The sequence below is a fragment of the Schistocerca piceifrons genome, chromosome 6 (genome assembly GCF_021461385.2).
Source record: "Schistocerca piceifrons isolate TAMUIC-IGC-003096 chromosome 6, iqSchPice1.1, whole genome shotgun sequence".
Lineage (NCBI taxonomy): Eukaryota > Metazoa > Arthropoda > Insecta > Orthoptera > Acrididae > Schistocerca > Schistocerca piceifrons.
The window spans coordinates 455,255,197-455,268,703 of record NC_060143.1 but is presented as its reverse complement, the minus strand read 5'-3'; the positions used below and the strand labels follow the sequence as shown (position 1 = coordinate 455,268,703).

Below are 13,507 nucleotides of genomic sequence, written 5' to 3'. Positions count from 1 at the left end.
CTTATATAAATGAATAAAAATGAACATATGTGTTTTGGGTACAAAAAGCATTTAAAAGAAATTTTTGCCATAATATATACAATTTATTTTTGACCATTTTGTAAAACTTTGCAAATGGTGCTATTTAGGCTACTGGTTTCCTAAATTTCTCAACAGGGTGCCAAAATCACACCTGTTCCTACTATTATGCGGTTTTTGGTTGTAAATTTGTTTTTAAATTTAAGGGTACACTCCATATAATTAATTATTTATTTCACTGAATATATCACACAAATAGCCCTTAAAATATTCGTAATTATGCTTTTCTGTTATTGAAAAAAAGAAAATAAATTTATCATTGTTCAGGTGCAGTTTAACTTATGTACAAAACTCACACTGAAAGGCCATTTCATGTTTTAAAACATCAGCACATATTTCAGGAGCCTATTTTATGCAGATTGAGCATTGCACCATATCCTCTACCGCACTTTCTTCACAAATGAAGAAGAACCAGTCATCTACCTCAATTTCAACCTGAACATTTTCGGAGGTGATGACGATGAACAAGTCGTATTTTTTTTTGCTGCTCTGCTTCCTTCTGCTTCTTCCTTTTGAGGGTCCAAGTCCATAAGTTGATTTCAACACTTTCTTTGCAACATGAAGTGACTTTTTGTCCCTATTATCGTGCAATGTATTCTTATATGGGCTTGAAGTCAACAGTTCAGCTTTCTGAGCACCTTTCTTTAGCCTTTTTCCTTGTTTGGTAACCAGTTATGGTAAAGGACTTATTTTATGGACGGTCACAACAAGACTTCTGGAAGGACTAATTTGAAGTGGTTGCGATACCTTTGTATTTCCCGCATTGGAGAGGCCTTCTTCAGCTTCTTGGTGCCCATTCTCAGCACTGTCATTGGGAAGAGTTAGGCACATTGGCGTCTCTTCAGGTTGATTTGTGTTGCTTTTCTGTGAATGGGTAATGGCTGGAACAAAGTCAGCATTGGAAAAGACACTTCTGTCTATGGGCCAGATTCCAGTGGCTCTGAAACCATTCATTACATTGCTGAAGATCGCTTCTCAGCTGTATACTTCGGAAACAGAGAACAAACATCGAACTGAGTCACAGGAGGCTCATTAGCTCTCAGCCATTTGCACAGTGCTTCATCATAATACGTTTGCAACGGCTTGAGTATTGCCACATCTAGGGGCTGCAAACGGTGTGTAGTGTGCCACGAAAGTTGTAAGAGTAGAACACCATGCGAGTTTGCAAGTTTAATAGCTTCAAGATTCTTGGAGTGCGTTGAGTGTCCGTCCAACACAAGAAGAATTTTTCTCTCTGCCGATGGTTTGACATAAGCAATAAAATATTTCAGCCATTAAATGAGGACCTCACCAGTGTGTGAAATTTCCGCAAGAGCTCCTGGTAGAGCACCAGTTTTCAGGGAAGGATGCATCCTGAGCCTCTTAAATACTATCATGGGGGGCACATAATTACCAATAGCGCTCGTACAGCTGACAATTGTAGTGTTAGTTCCTCCTTCGACACTAGAAACACTACCCACTTGAAGTTTTCCCTTCTGTGACAATATCTTGGGAGATTTCTTTTGTACAGTTGAGAAACCCGATTCATCAACACTGAAAATGGTCAGTGCATTTAGTTTATGCTCATCTCCATTTTTTTCTGGAATATCAAAAATCTTGTTAACATTTTCTTTATTAAAACCTCTAACCCTAGCAATAGATACGTTTTCAGGCTGTCATAAAGTTAGTGTCAGATGACGTTTCACAAAAGTGTTGAACCATTTCTTACCAGCCATTTTTTCTCTTTACTGAATGGATTGTCTAGATGGGGATTAGGCTCAAGTATTTGAAAAGCTAACTTCCTTACGTCAGTTATCGTAAGACGGAACAGGTTCTCTTCGAACTCTAAAATGACATTAATAAGTTCTTTTTCTGCTGAAAGTGGTAATACTGTTTGTCCTCTATTCACTGCCCCATTGTTGCCACGGTTGAGTCCCCCTATAACTTCAATTCGAATATGTCTTCGAAACATTTTCTTTGGTTTTCCATATTTTCTGCAACATTCATTTATTTTTATTTACCCTTCTTTAAAATCCCCCAACAAATATGTCATACTTTCTGGAGACCACTTCCCGTATGTCCTCCCAGCCATCATAATGGAAATCTGCAATGGAGAAGGGGAAAAAATAATATTTGTTATGAAACTTCAACTTTCACGATCACCGCGAAATTATTTATCTTAGTTTGGAAACATTACACTCCATAAATGGATTAAAAGATTTAGCCTAAATGACTTTCAGTACTAAGGTTCTTAAATCGCACCAGTAAAGATTCCTAAATCGCACTGGTGCTATTTAGGCAATTACGCAGTGTTGCGATTTCGCCAACCACGCCATTTTCTGAGTTTGTCATTCTGTAAGCTAAACAATCGACTGAATGAAACTTATAAAGATGTCAAAGGGTACTTAAATATATCTTAATTATATGTAATAGATATGAATGAAATTATGTTCTATCCTTACGAAAAGTACACAAATCTTACATGCAAATAGTCACTTTTCTCGTAAACCAAATACAAGACATATTACCACAGCCACTGAAACCAAACTATTGTAGCATCATGGGAGTGTTCCCTAGTTCAAACTACTCCCGCTAGGTGGTGTGTAAGTAGGACCGGTAAATCTAAAAAAGTGGTGCTGCGATTTGAGAGCTGGTGCTATATAGGCTATTTTCCCCTAACTTCATATTTTAAAAATTGTTAGATGTAAGGTCCGCCAGTTTTGCAAAACACTGTTTTTTTTCAAAATTCCTAAACATGTTTCAGCACCTTTTTGCTATCATCAATGGGTTACTGTTTTATTTAATCTGGAATGAGAATATTTTTACTTGCAAAATTACAGAAATATTTAGTTCAAACAACTGTTTGTTTCTGTTAGTTACATTCTGTTTACATGGTTTTGTAGGGCCATTTCCGTATCGTTTCGTACAGGTAGCTTGTCATCAGGAACCAAACGATGTTGATGACAAATTTTGTTGGGAGTTAACCTATCATTTTATACTTTAAACGTAATTTGGTTTGTCGCGATGTTTCGCGCATATATTCTTTTTTACTTACGTTTTTGTATGGAAAGCCCTTTTTTCTCAGCATCCTAATGAGGTGTTGTGAAGCGCACGTCAATATAACACATATTTTCTGAAATTTTGTCATAAAAAGCACTTTACACTTCACCAAGACACACTGTAATCGTGGCAGTAGTGTGTCCCAGCCCAGTCAGTGTTCATTTGTTCACCAGTGAGTTTGGTGCCAAATGTGAATTTTGTTTACATTTTATCTGCTTGTGTATGTGTGTGTGTGTGTGTGTGTGTGTGTGTGTGTGTGGTAACTGCTTCTGTTGTCTTTTCTGTAAATTTCCTTTAATGTTCTGAATACTGTGCCCTTGCAGAGCACAATGTATTGATTTATGACCTGTTTTTTTCTGTTATTGCCTTTTGTACATGGAAGTTTTCCTCAATGGTCAATTTGCTGTATGGGCTGTGGCTGCTTTCTGGTATTCTAAAGTCTGTTGCTGTTGTAGTTGGGTGGTGATTGTGGGCTGTTAGGTGGTCAGCAAATGTACTATGGGAGCTGTTGCTTTTTTAAAAGCTCTGAGATGTTGTGAATAACTGGTTTTGAAGTTTCTGCATTTCTGTCCTATGTATACTGACTGCAAGTGTTGCATGTGAGTTCATATATTCGTGATCTGTTAAATTTATCTGTGGGTGTTTATTGTGTTCTGATCTTTTTCAGTGTTGTGTCTTTAATATGTTCCATATTCTGTGAACAATTTTGCTATTGGAGTTGAGTATGTGCCATTTAGTTTTGTATGTATACTCCAAGCAATCAACATCATCACACAAAGATTAAAACAGCAAGGAAACACACCAGACATACACATTAATTAGCTAACAACCATACTCAAAACCATAAAATCATAAAATTATTTTGTGTTCAACGAAGAATTTTATTCTCATCATGAAGGACTGCCAATGGGATCACCAATTAGTGGCATCCTAGGTAACATATTTATGAACAACCTGGAGAACATGATATTCAGACACATAATAAAACAAAAATACGACGAAGTTATATGCTGGTACCGTTACGTTGATGGCGTAATATGCCTGACTGATGGAACACATACACACATAGAACAGTGACACAATGAAAGAAACAACTTACCCCAAAAATTAACTTCGCATTAGAAACGAAAACAAACAACACATTACATTTTCTAGATCTCACCTTACAAAAAGCAAATAACACACATGACTCCACAATATTCAGGAAATGGAGAACCACAAGCACCACCATTCACAACCTGTCAAACCACTCAATGACACGTAAGCAAGCAAACTTCATATTCATGTTTCATAGATTAAACAGAGTACCTATAAGCAAACAGAACTACATACAAGAACTAAACACAATAAAAGAAATAGCAGTAGAAAATGGCTATGATACCCACATGGTAGATAAATTAAACCAAAAAATATGTGAACAATACAGAAATGAACATCCCACACACACAAGTCCTCACCCAACACAGAACAACACAAAATACAAAGACCACATGCAATACATAGCAGACATCTGCATAGTACAGACAGATGTCAAGATCAGTGCACTGTGTGAGCAGCTGGCTGATCTAACATCATTCAGGTATGAAGTCCAGGTACATGTTGCCCTTTTGTTTCATCAGGGACCTTTAGGAACTGCCTGCTTGCAGCAGGATTAAGATAATGTGTGTCTCTGTTCAGGCTACTACAGACACCTGACACCACAAAGCATGGCTACTCCGGTGTTGTGAAAGGGTTGACTGAAGAGTAAAATGGCGCTCTTTTTTCTTCAGTGACGAGAGCGGTTTCTGTTTGTATGTGAGTGATTGACGGAGATATGTATAGTGTAGACCTGGCGAGCTGCCGATTCCAGAGAGCATTCGCCCATGACACAGAGGTTCCATCGCTGGCTTCATGGTATGGGAGACCATCAGTTACCACATGCGGTTACATTTGGTGTTTCTGCAGAGTAAAGTAACCAGTTCATTGCTCAGATTGCTAAACCTGTGCTACTTCCATGTTTTCGCTAGGAAGGTGATGTGCTTTTCCAACAGGACAACACATGGCCACATACAGCTGCTGTGATGCTATGTGATGTACAACAATTGACCAGCCAGATCACCACATGTGGGACATGATGAAGTGGGAACCTTCTCGTTCTCCAGGGCCAGCAAGGACCGTTGTTGAATAGCAGCTGAAGGTACAAGATGCTAAGTACAGTCCATCACAGGATTCCATTCGGCACCCTTCTATTTGTAATCGCTTGCAAGCAAAAATACAGGTGTGCTGTTGGGCATCCTTTACTGTGACATGAATGCTTTATTTGGTCTGAATTCGTTACCATATACTCCGACAATGATGCCTTGCCTGTCAACTCACTTGTCAATAAAAATGACGCTATTCCATAAGGGTCTTATCCCTCTGGCAGCATACTAATTCAGGAAGTCACCCAATTATTAAAACTCGTGCTTGATTTCAGACATAAATGAGAGAAACTGCAACTCTCAGCTCCACATTCACAGATACTCAACCTTATACCACCTGTTATCTGACATACATGTAGGTTTCAAACCTCTACACGGCAGAAGTAAGCATATATACGGTCCATATCGACAGGGTGGTCCATTGATCGTGACTGGGCCAAATATCTCACGAAATAAGCGTCAAATGAAAAAACTACAAACAACGAAACTTGGCTAGCTTGAAGAGGGAAACCAGATGGCGCTATGGTTGGCCCGCTAGATGACGCTGCCGTAGTTCAAACGGATATCAACTGCGTTTTTTTCAATAGGAACCCCTATTTTTTATTACATATTCGTGTAGTACGTAAATAAATATGAATGTTTTAGTTGGACCACTTTTTTCGCCTTTAGATGGCGCTGTAATAGTCACAAACATATGGCTCACAATTTTAGACGAACAGTTGGTAACAGGTAGGTTTTTTAAATTAAAATACAGAATGTAGGTACGTTTGAACATTTTGTTTCGGTTGTTCGAATGTGATACACTTACCTTTGTGAACTTATCATTTCTGAGAACGCATGCTGTTACAGCGTGATTACCAGTAAATATCACATTTATGCAATAAATGCTCAAAATGATGTCCGTCAGCCTCAATGCATTTGGCAATACGTGTAACGACATTCCTCTCAACAGCGCGTAGTTCGCCTTCCATAATAGTCGCACATGCATTCACAATGCGCTGACGCATGTTGTCAGGCGTTGTCGGTGGATGACGATAGCAAATATCCTTCAACTTTGCCCACAGAAAGAAATCGGGGACGTCAGATCCGGTGAACTTACGGGCCTGTCATGAAATATGCTATTCAATACCGCTTCAACCGCACGCAAGCTATGTGCCGGACATCCATCATGTTGGAAGTACATCGCCATTCTGTCATGCAATGCAACATCTTGTAGTAACATCGGTAGAACATTACGTAGGTAATCAGCATACACTGCACCATTTAGATTGCCATCGATAAAATGGGGGCCAATTATCCTTCCTCCCATAATGCCGCACCATACATTAACCCGCCAAGGTCGCTGATGTTCTAACTGTCGCAGCCATCGTGGATTTTCCGTTGCCTAATAGTGCATGTTATGCCGGTTTACGTTACCACTGTTAGTGAATGACGCTTCGTCGCTAGGTAGAAGGCGTGCTAAAAGTCTGTCATCGTCCCGTAATTTTTCTTGTGCCTAGTGGCAGAACTGTACACGACGTTCAAAGTCGTCGCCATGCAATTCCTGGTGCATAGAAATATGGTACGGGTGCAATCGATGTTGATGTAGCATTCTCAACACCGACGTTTTCGAGATTCCCGATTCTCGCGCAATTTGTGTGCTACTGAAGTGCGGATTAGCCGCGACAGCAGCTAAAACACCTGCTTCGGAATCATCATTTGCTGCAGGTCGTGGTTGGAGTTTTACATGTGGCTGAACACTTCCTGTTTTCTTAAATAACGTAACTATCCGGCGAACGGCCCGGACACTTGGATGATGTCGTCCAGGATACCGAGCAGCATACATAGCACACGCCCGTTGGGCATTTTGATCACAGTAGTCATACATCAACACGATCTCGACCTTTTCCGCAACTGGTAAACCGTCCATTTCAACACGGGTAATGTATCACGAAGAAAATACCGCCCGCATTGGCGGAATGTTACGTGATACCACGTACTTATATGTTTGTGACTATTACACCGCCATCTGTCACAAAGGGAAAAAAGTGGTCCAAATAAAACATTCATATTTCCTCATGTACTAGACGAATATGTAATAAAAAATGGGGGTTCCTGTTTTTTAAAAAAAAGGCGCTGTTGATATCCGTTTGACCTATGGCAGCGCCATCTACCGGGCCAACCATAGCGCCGTCTACTTTCCCCCTTCAAGCTAGACGAGTTTCGTTCTTTGTAGTTTTTTCCGTTTGGTGCTTATTTCGTGAGATATTTGGCCCCGTCACTATCAATGGACCACCCTGTATATATATTGTAAGACTATTGCAGTTAGATGAAACGCGTTTGGGTAACAACCATGCTAAAAACGCAGTTGAGAAAGACCAGTAAAAGTTATTTTTATATCAACAACATTCAAGCAGCAACTGAGGACAAATGGCTGTAAATATTGAATCGCTGCTTTTTTTACTATTGTTGTGGTTTTCGACTTACTGTAGTCAGCGGGGTTGTGGTACTGGGGGCACTCGAGCCCCACGGAGTTGAGGTAGGGCACGACGTTGAGGCTGGAGCCCTGGTAGACGCAGTGGCCCTGCGCCAGCACGTACACGTGGTCCAGCATGTGGAAGATGGTCGCGCTGGGCTGGTGGATGGTGCAGACGACGGTGCGGCCGCCCCGTGCCAGGGACTTGAGCATCGAGACGCACTGCAGCGACGACAGGCTGTCCAGGCCCCTGAAACGCCCAGCCGCAGCGTAGCGAATTATACAGCAGCACGCAGGAAACCAAGGACAAATCTCAGAACTTCTGTTTGAGACTTGTCAAATGGCTCTGAGCACTATGGGACTTAACTGCTGTGCTCATCAGTCCCCTAGAACTTAGAACTACTTAAACCCAACTAACCTAATGACGTACCCGTGGTCTAGGGGTAGCATCTTTGATTCATAATCAAAACGTCTTCGGTCCCGGGTTCGATCCCCGCCACTGCCTAAATTTTGATAAATAATCAGCATTGGCGGCCGAAGACTTCCGGCATAAGAAATCAGCCTCACTCTGCCAACGGCCTTGTCAAAGAGGGCGGAGGAGCGGATAGAGGTTCAGGGCACTCTCTTATCCTAGGGGTGGGAAATTGCCCCTAAAGGCGGAAGAATCAGCAATGATCAACGACATCAGGATGCAGAAGGCAATGGAAACCACTGCATTAAAGACACGTTACATGTATCATCCACAGGACATGTGGCCTGTAATTGAAGAAGTGTCATGATGATCTCTCCATTGGCAAAAGATTCCGGAATAGTCCCCCATTCGGATCTCCGGGAGGGGACTGCCAAGGGGGAGGTTACCATGAGAAAAAGATTGAATAATCAACGAAAGGATCACGTTCTACGAGTCGGGGCGTGGAATGTCAGAAGCTTGAACATGGCAGGGAAACTAGAAAATCTGAAAAGGGAAATGCAACGGCTCAGTCTAGATATAGTAGGGGTCAGTGAAGTGAAGTGGAAGGAAGACAAGGATTTCTGGTCAGATGAGTATCGGGTAATATCAACAGCAGCAGAAAATGGTATAACAGGTGTGGGATTCGTTATGAATAGGAAGGTAGGGCAGAGGGTGTGTTACTGTGAACAGTTCAGTGACCGGGTTGTTCTAATCAGAATCGACAGCAGACCAACACCGACAACGATAGTTCAGGTATACATGCCGACGTCGCAAGCTGAAGATGAACAGATAGAGAAAGTGTATGAGGATATTGAAAGGGTAATGCAGTATGTAATGGGGGACGAAAATCTAATAGTCATGGGTGACTGGAATGCAGTTGTAGGGGAAGGAGTAGAAGAAAACGTTACAGGAGAATATGGGCTTGGGACAAGGAATGAAAGAGGAGAAAGACAAATTGAGTTCTGTAACAAGTTTCAACTATTAATAGCGAATACCCTGTTCAAGAATCACAAGAGGAAGAGGTATACTTGGAAAAGGCCGGGAGATACGGGAAGATTTCAATTAGATTACATCATGGTCAGATAGAGATTCCGAAATCAGATACTGAATTGTAAGGCGTACCCAGGAGCAGATATAGACTCAGATCACAATACAGTAGTGATGAAGAGTGGGCTGAAGTTCAAGACATTAGACACGAAGAATCAATACGCAAAGAAGTGGGATACGGAAGTACTAAGGAATGACGAGATACTTTTGAAGTTCTCTAACGCTATAGATACAGCAATAAGGAATAGCGCAGTAGGCAGTACAGTTAAAGAGGAATGGACATCTCTAAAAAGGGCCATCACAGAACTTGGGAAGGAAAACATAGGTACTAAGAAGGTAGCTGCGAAGAAACCATGGGTAACAGAAGAAATACTTCAGTTGATTGATGAAAGGAGGATGGAGGTAGTCCAAACATGTTCCGGGAAAATCAGGAATACAGAAATACAAGTCACTGAGGAATGAAATAAATAGGAAGTGCAGGGAAGCTAAGACGAAATGGCTGCAGGAAAAATGTGAAGACATCGAAAAAGATATGATTGTCAGAAGGACAAACTCAGCAAACAGGAAAGTCACATTAAAAGCAACGGTGGTAACATTAAGAGTGCAACGGGAATTTCACTGCTAAATGCAGAGGAGAGAGCAGATAGGTGGAAAGAATACATTGAAAGCCTCTATGACGTGAAGATTTGTCTGATGTGATAGAAGAAGAAACAGGAGTCGATTTAGAAGAGATAGGGGATCCAGTATTAGAATCGGAATTTAAAAGAGCTTTGGAGGACTTACGGTCAAATAAGGCAGAAGGGATAGATAACATTCCATCAGAATTTCTAAAATCATTGGGGGAAGTGGCAACAAAACGACTATTCACGTTGATGTGTAGAATATATGAGTCTGGCGATACACTATCTGACTTTCGGAAAAGCATCATCCACACAATTTCGAAGACGGCAAGAGCTGACAAGTGCGAGAATTATCGCACAATCAGCTTAACAGCTCATGCATCGAAGCTGCTTACAAGAATAATACACAGAAGAATGTAAAAGAAAATTGAGAATGCGCTAGGTGACGATCAGTTTGGCTTTAGGAAAAGTAAAGGGACGAGAGAGGCAATTTTGACGTTACGGTTAATAATGGAAGCAAGGCTAAAGAAAAATCGAGACACTTTCATAGGATTTGTCGACCTGGAAAAAGCGTTCTACAATATAAAATGGTGCAAGCTGTTCGAGATTCTGAAAAAAGTAGAGGTAAGCTATAGGGAGAGACGGGTCAAATACAATATGTACAGCAACCAAGAGGGAATAATAAGAGTGGACGATCAAGAACGAAGTGCTCGTATTAAGAAAGGTGTAAGACAAGGCTGTAGCCTTTCGCCCCCATTCTTCAATCTGTACATCGAGGAAGCAATGATGGAAATAAAAGAAAGGTTCAGGAGTGGAATTAAAATACAAGGTGAAAGGATATAAATGATACGATTCGCTGATGACATTGCTATCCTGAGTGAAAGTGAAGAAGAATTAAATGACCTGCTGAACGGAATGAACAGTCTAATGAGTGCACAGTATGGTTTGAGAGTAAATCGGAGAAAGACGAAGGTAATGAGAAGTAGTAGAAATGAGAACAGCGAGAAACTTATCAGGATTGAGGGTCACGAAGTCAATGAAGTTAAGGAATTCTGCTACCTAGGCAGTAAAATAACTAATGACGGACGGAGCAAGGAGGACATCAAAAGCAGACTCGCTATGGCAAAAAAGGCATTTCTGGCCAAGAGAAGTCTACTAATATCAAATACCGGCCTTAATTTGAGGAAGAAATTTCTGAGGATGTACGTCTGGAGTACAGCATTGTATGGTAGTGAAACATGGACTGTGGGAAAACCGGAACAGAAGAGAATCGAAGCATTTGAGATGTGGTGCTATAGACGAAAGTTGAAAATTAGGTGGACTGATAAGGTAAGGAATGAGGAGGTTCTACGCAGAATCGGAGAGGAAAGGAATATGTGGAAAACACTGATAAGGAGAAGGGACAGGATGATAGAACTTCTGCTAAGACATGAGGGAATGACTTCCATGGTACTAGAGGGAGCTGTAGAGGGCAAAAACTGTAGAGGAAGACAGTAATTGGAATACGTCAAGCAAATAATTGAAGACGTAGGTTGCAAGTGCTACTCTGAGATGAAGAGGTTAGCACAGGAAAGGAATTCGTGGCGGGCCGCATCAAACCAGTCAGTAGACTGATTGGAAAAAAAAAACCTAAGGACACCACACACATCCATGCCCGAGGCAGGATTCGGACCTGTGACCGTAGCGGTCCCGCGGTTCCTGACTGTAGCTCCTAGAACATGTCCGAAAGAACAGATGCCATCTTAGTATATATATAGAGAAGGCTCACCGGCCACTTGACCATCTTCTTCTTCTGTGCGAATGCACAAACAGTGCCCGAACTCTTACGGGAATCGGCAACGCGCCGCGAGTAATGAGTATAATCGGCGGGGGCACTACGAATGTAGTGCGGGATAATACGTTGAGAATGTGGGTTTCGCGGGAGGCGTGCCAGAGATAAACCCCTGCAGTCCTCGGTGGCTCAGATGGATAGAGCGTCTGCCATGTAAGCAGGAGATCGCGGGTTCGAGTCCCGGTCGGGACACACATTTTCATCTGTCCCCGTTGACGCATTTCAACGCCTGTAAGTAGCTAAGGGTGTTCATTTCATTGTAATTTCATTCTAACAAGCTGCATGGTCATCGATGGTATCTGTTCTTTCGGACATGTCCGAAAGAACAGATACCATCTTAGTATATACCAACTCTCTTTGCTTCCCCTTTCGCTGTACTCTTCCGTGTACATCTGGGCCTGTCTCTTTTCCTTGTTCCGTGGGGACTCAGATCCAGTACCTTCTTCGCAATGCTATGTGTGACTTTCTCAATGTGTACCGTACTCATCTTCACCTTCTCTCACCTCTCTGGTCTTCTATAAGTATATGGATTATTTTCCTACAGAGCTCTTCACTACTTGTCTTTCTGGTCACCAGATATTCATGCCGCGCGGGAAACGCCCATTTACGAAGCTCTGTAACTGTCAAATTATCATCCTGTCTACTTTCCACCTTTCACTGCTCTATAGGACAGCCTCTACATTTGTATTAAAAATACAGTTTTCTGCATGTGATATTTCTGTTTCGCCATATTTTGATACAATTATATGAAGACAGCATTTGTCTTCTTTATGCGGTTCTTCATATTTGCTGCAGTTCTACCATCATCTTTTACCACATTACGCAGATGTAAGAATGAACTGATAATCTCCGTTTGCTGCCCCATTATGAACCAAGGCAGTTCAATGTTCCCAGAAGTTATTCTAATTTTCCTTGTTTTACCCATATTTACCTTGAGGCCAGCAATCTCTGCTTCATTGTTCAGTGAGTTTAATTTAGCTTTCATGAGCCTTTGAGGTGATAATGGTATGTCGTGTGCGAAATCCATAAGCTCCAGGCGTTCATGGTTTTTTCCAACGGATTTCTCCATTGCTGCCTGCTGTTACTCTTCTCTTAATTGAACCAAGAAAAGTAGAAAAAGCGCTAGTGATATAACACATCCTTGCTGGACTTCAGGTGTTAGCTCTGTTGGCTCTGTGAGATTTCCCTTGTGGAGAACACAACATTTGTAATCAACATACAGATCTTTGATGATGTTTGGCATCTACTGTGGTATACCATACTTCCGCAACACCTGCCACAGCACTTGTTTCAAAGAATTGGGGGTCATTTCAAAATCAATGAATTCTAGGTATTTGGTTGCGTGGAATTCCTTATTTTTTTCTAATACTGTGTAATAAGATCAGCACAACTGTGTTGTGCCCGAAAACGGGACTGATTTTTTACGCAGTCAGTTGGGGGTTTCTCTTCGAGCCAGATATGCTGCAACAAGGGGTGAAGTATTTTAATACTAGTTTCGATGTCGGCTTTTAAGATCTCCGAAGCTATGCTATCTAGGCCTGGAGCCTTTGCATGTTTTAGGCTTCTCAAAGCAATTCTAATTTCGTCCATTGTGTAACACTGCAGATTTATGTCTTGATCTGCTTCGACTTCCTCTGGAACATCTCTCTCCTGTTCCTCTTGATTGTCTTGATGATTTACCAGCCCCTTGAGATGCTTCTCTCATCTTTGTAGCAGAGGCTATTGGGTCGTTATCATCACCCCACCCTTGTTCTTGACTGGTCCTTGATGTCTAAAGTTCGTCATTGGCAGCCGTTTAGTGACATT

General features: G+C 41.5%; 1 protein-coding gene across 1 annotated transcript in view; it reads right to left on the bottom strand.

Annotated features, from left to right (window-relative positions):
- LOC124802574 (ATP-binding cassette sub-family G member 1) overlaps nucleotides 1-13,507 on the bottom strand; it is a 468,992-nt gene that overhangs the window by 41,245 nt on the left and 414,240 nt on the right. The window contains exon 5 of the mRNA XM_047263446.1: nucleotides 7,764-8,002. Coding sequence (XP_047119402.1) covers nucleotides 7,764-8,002 — 239 coding nt within the window. The remainder of the gene's footprint in view (nucleotides 1-7,763; nucleotides 8,003-13,507) is intronic.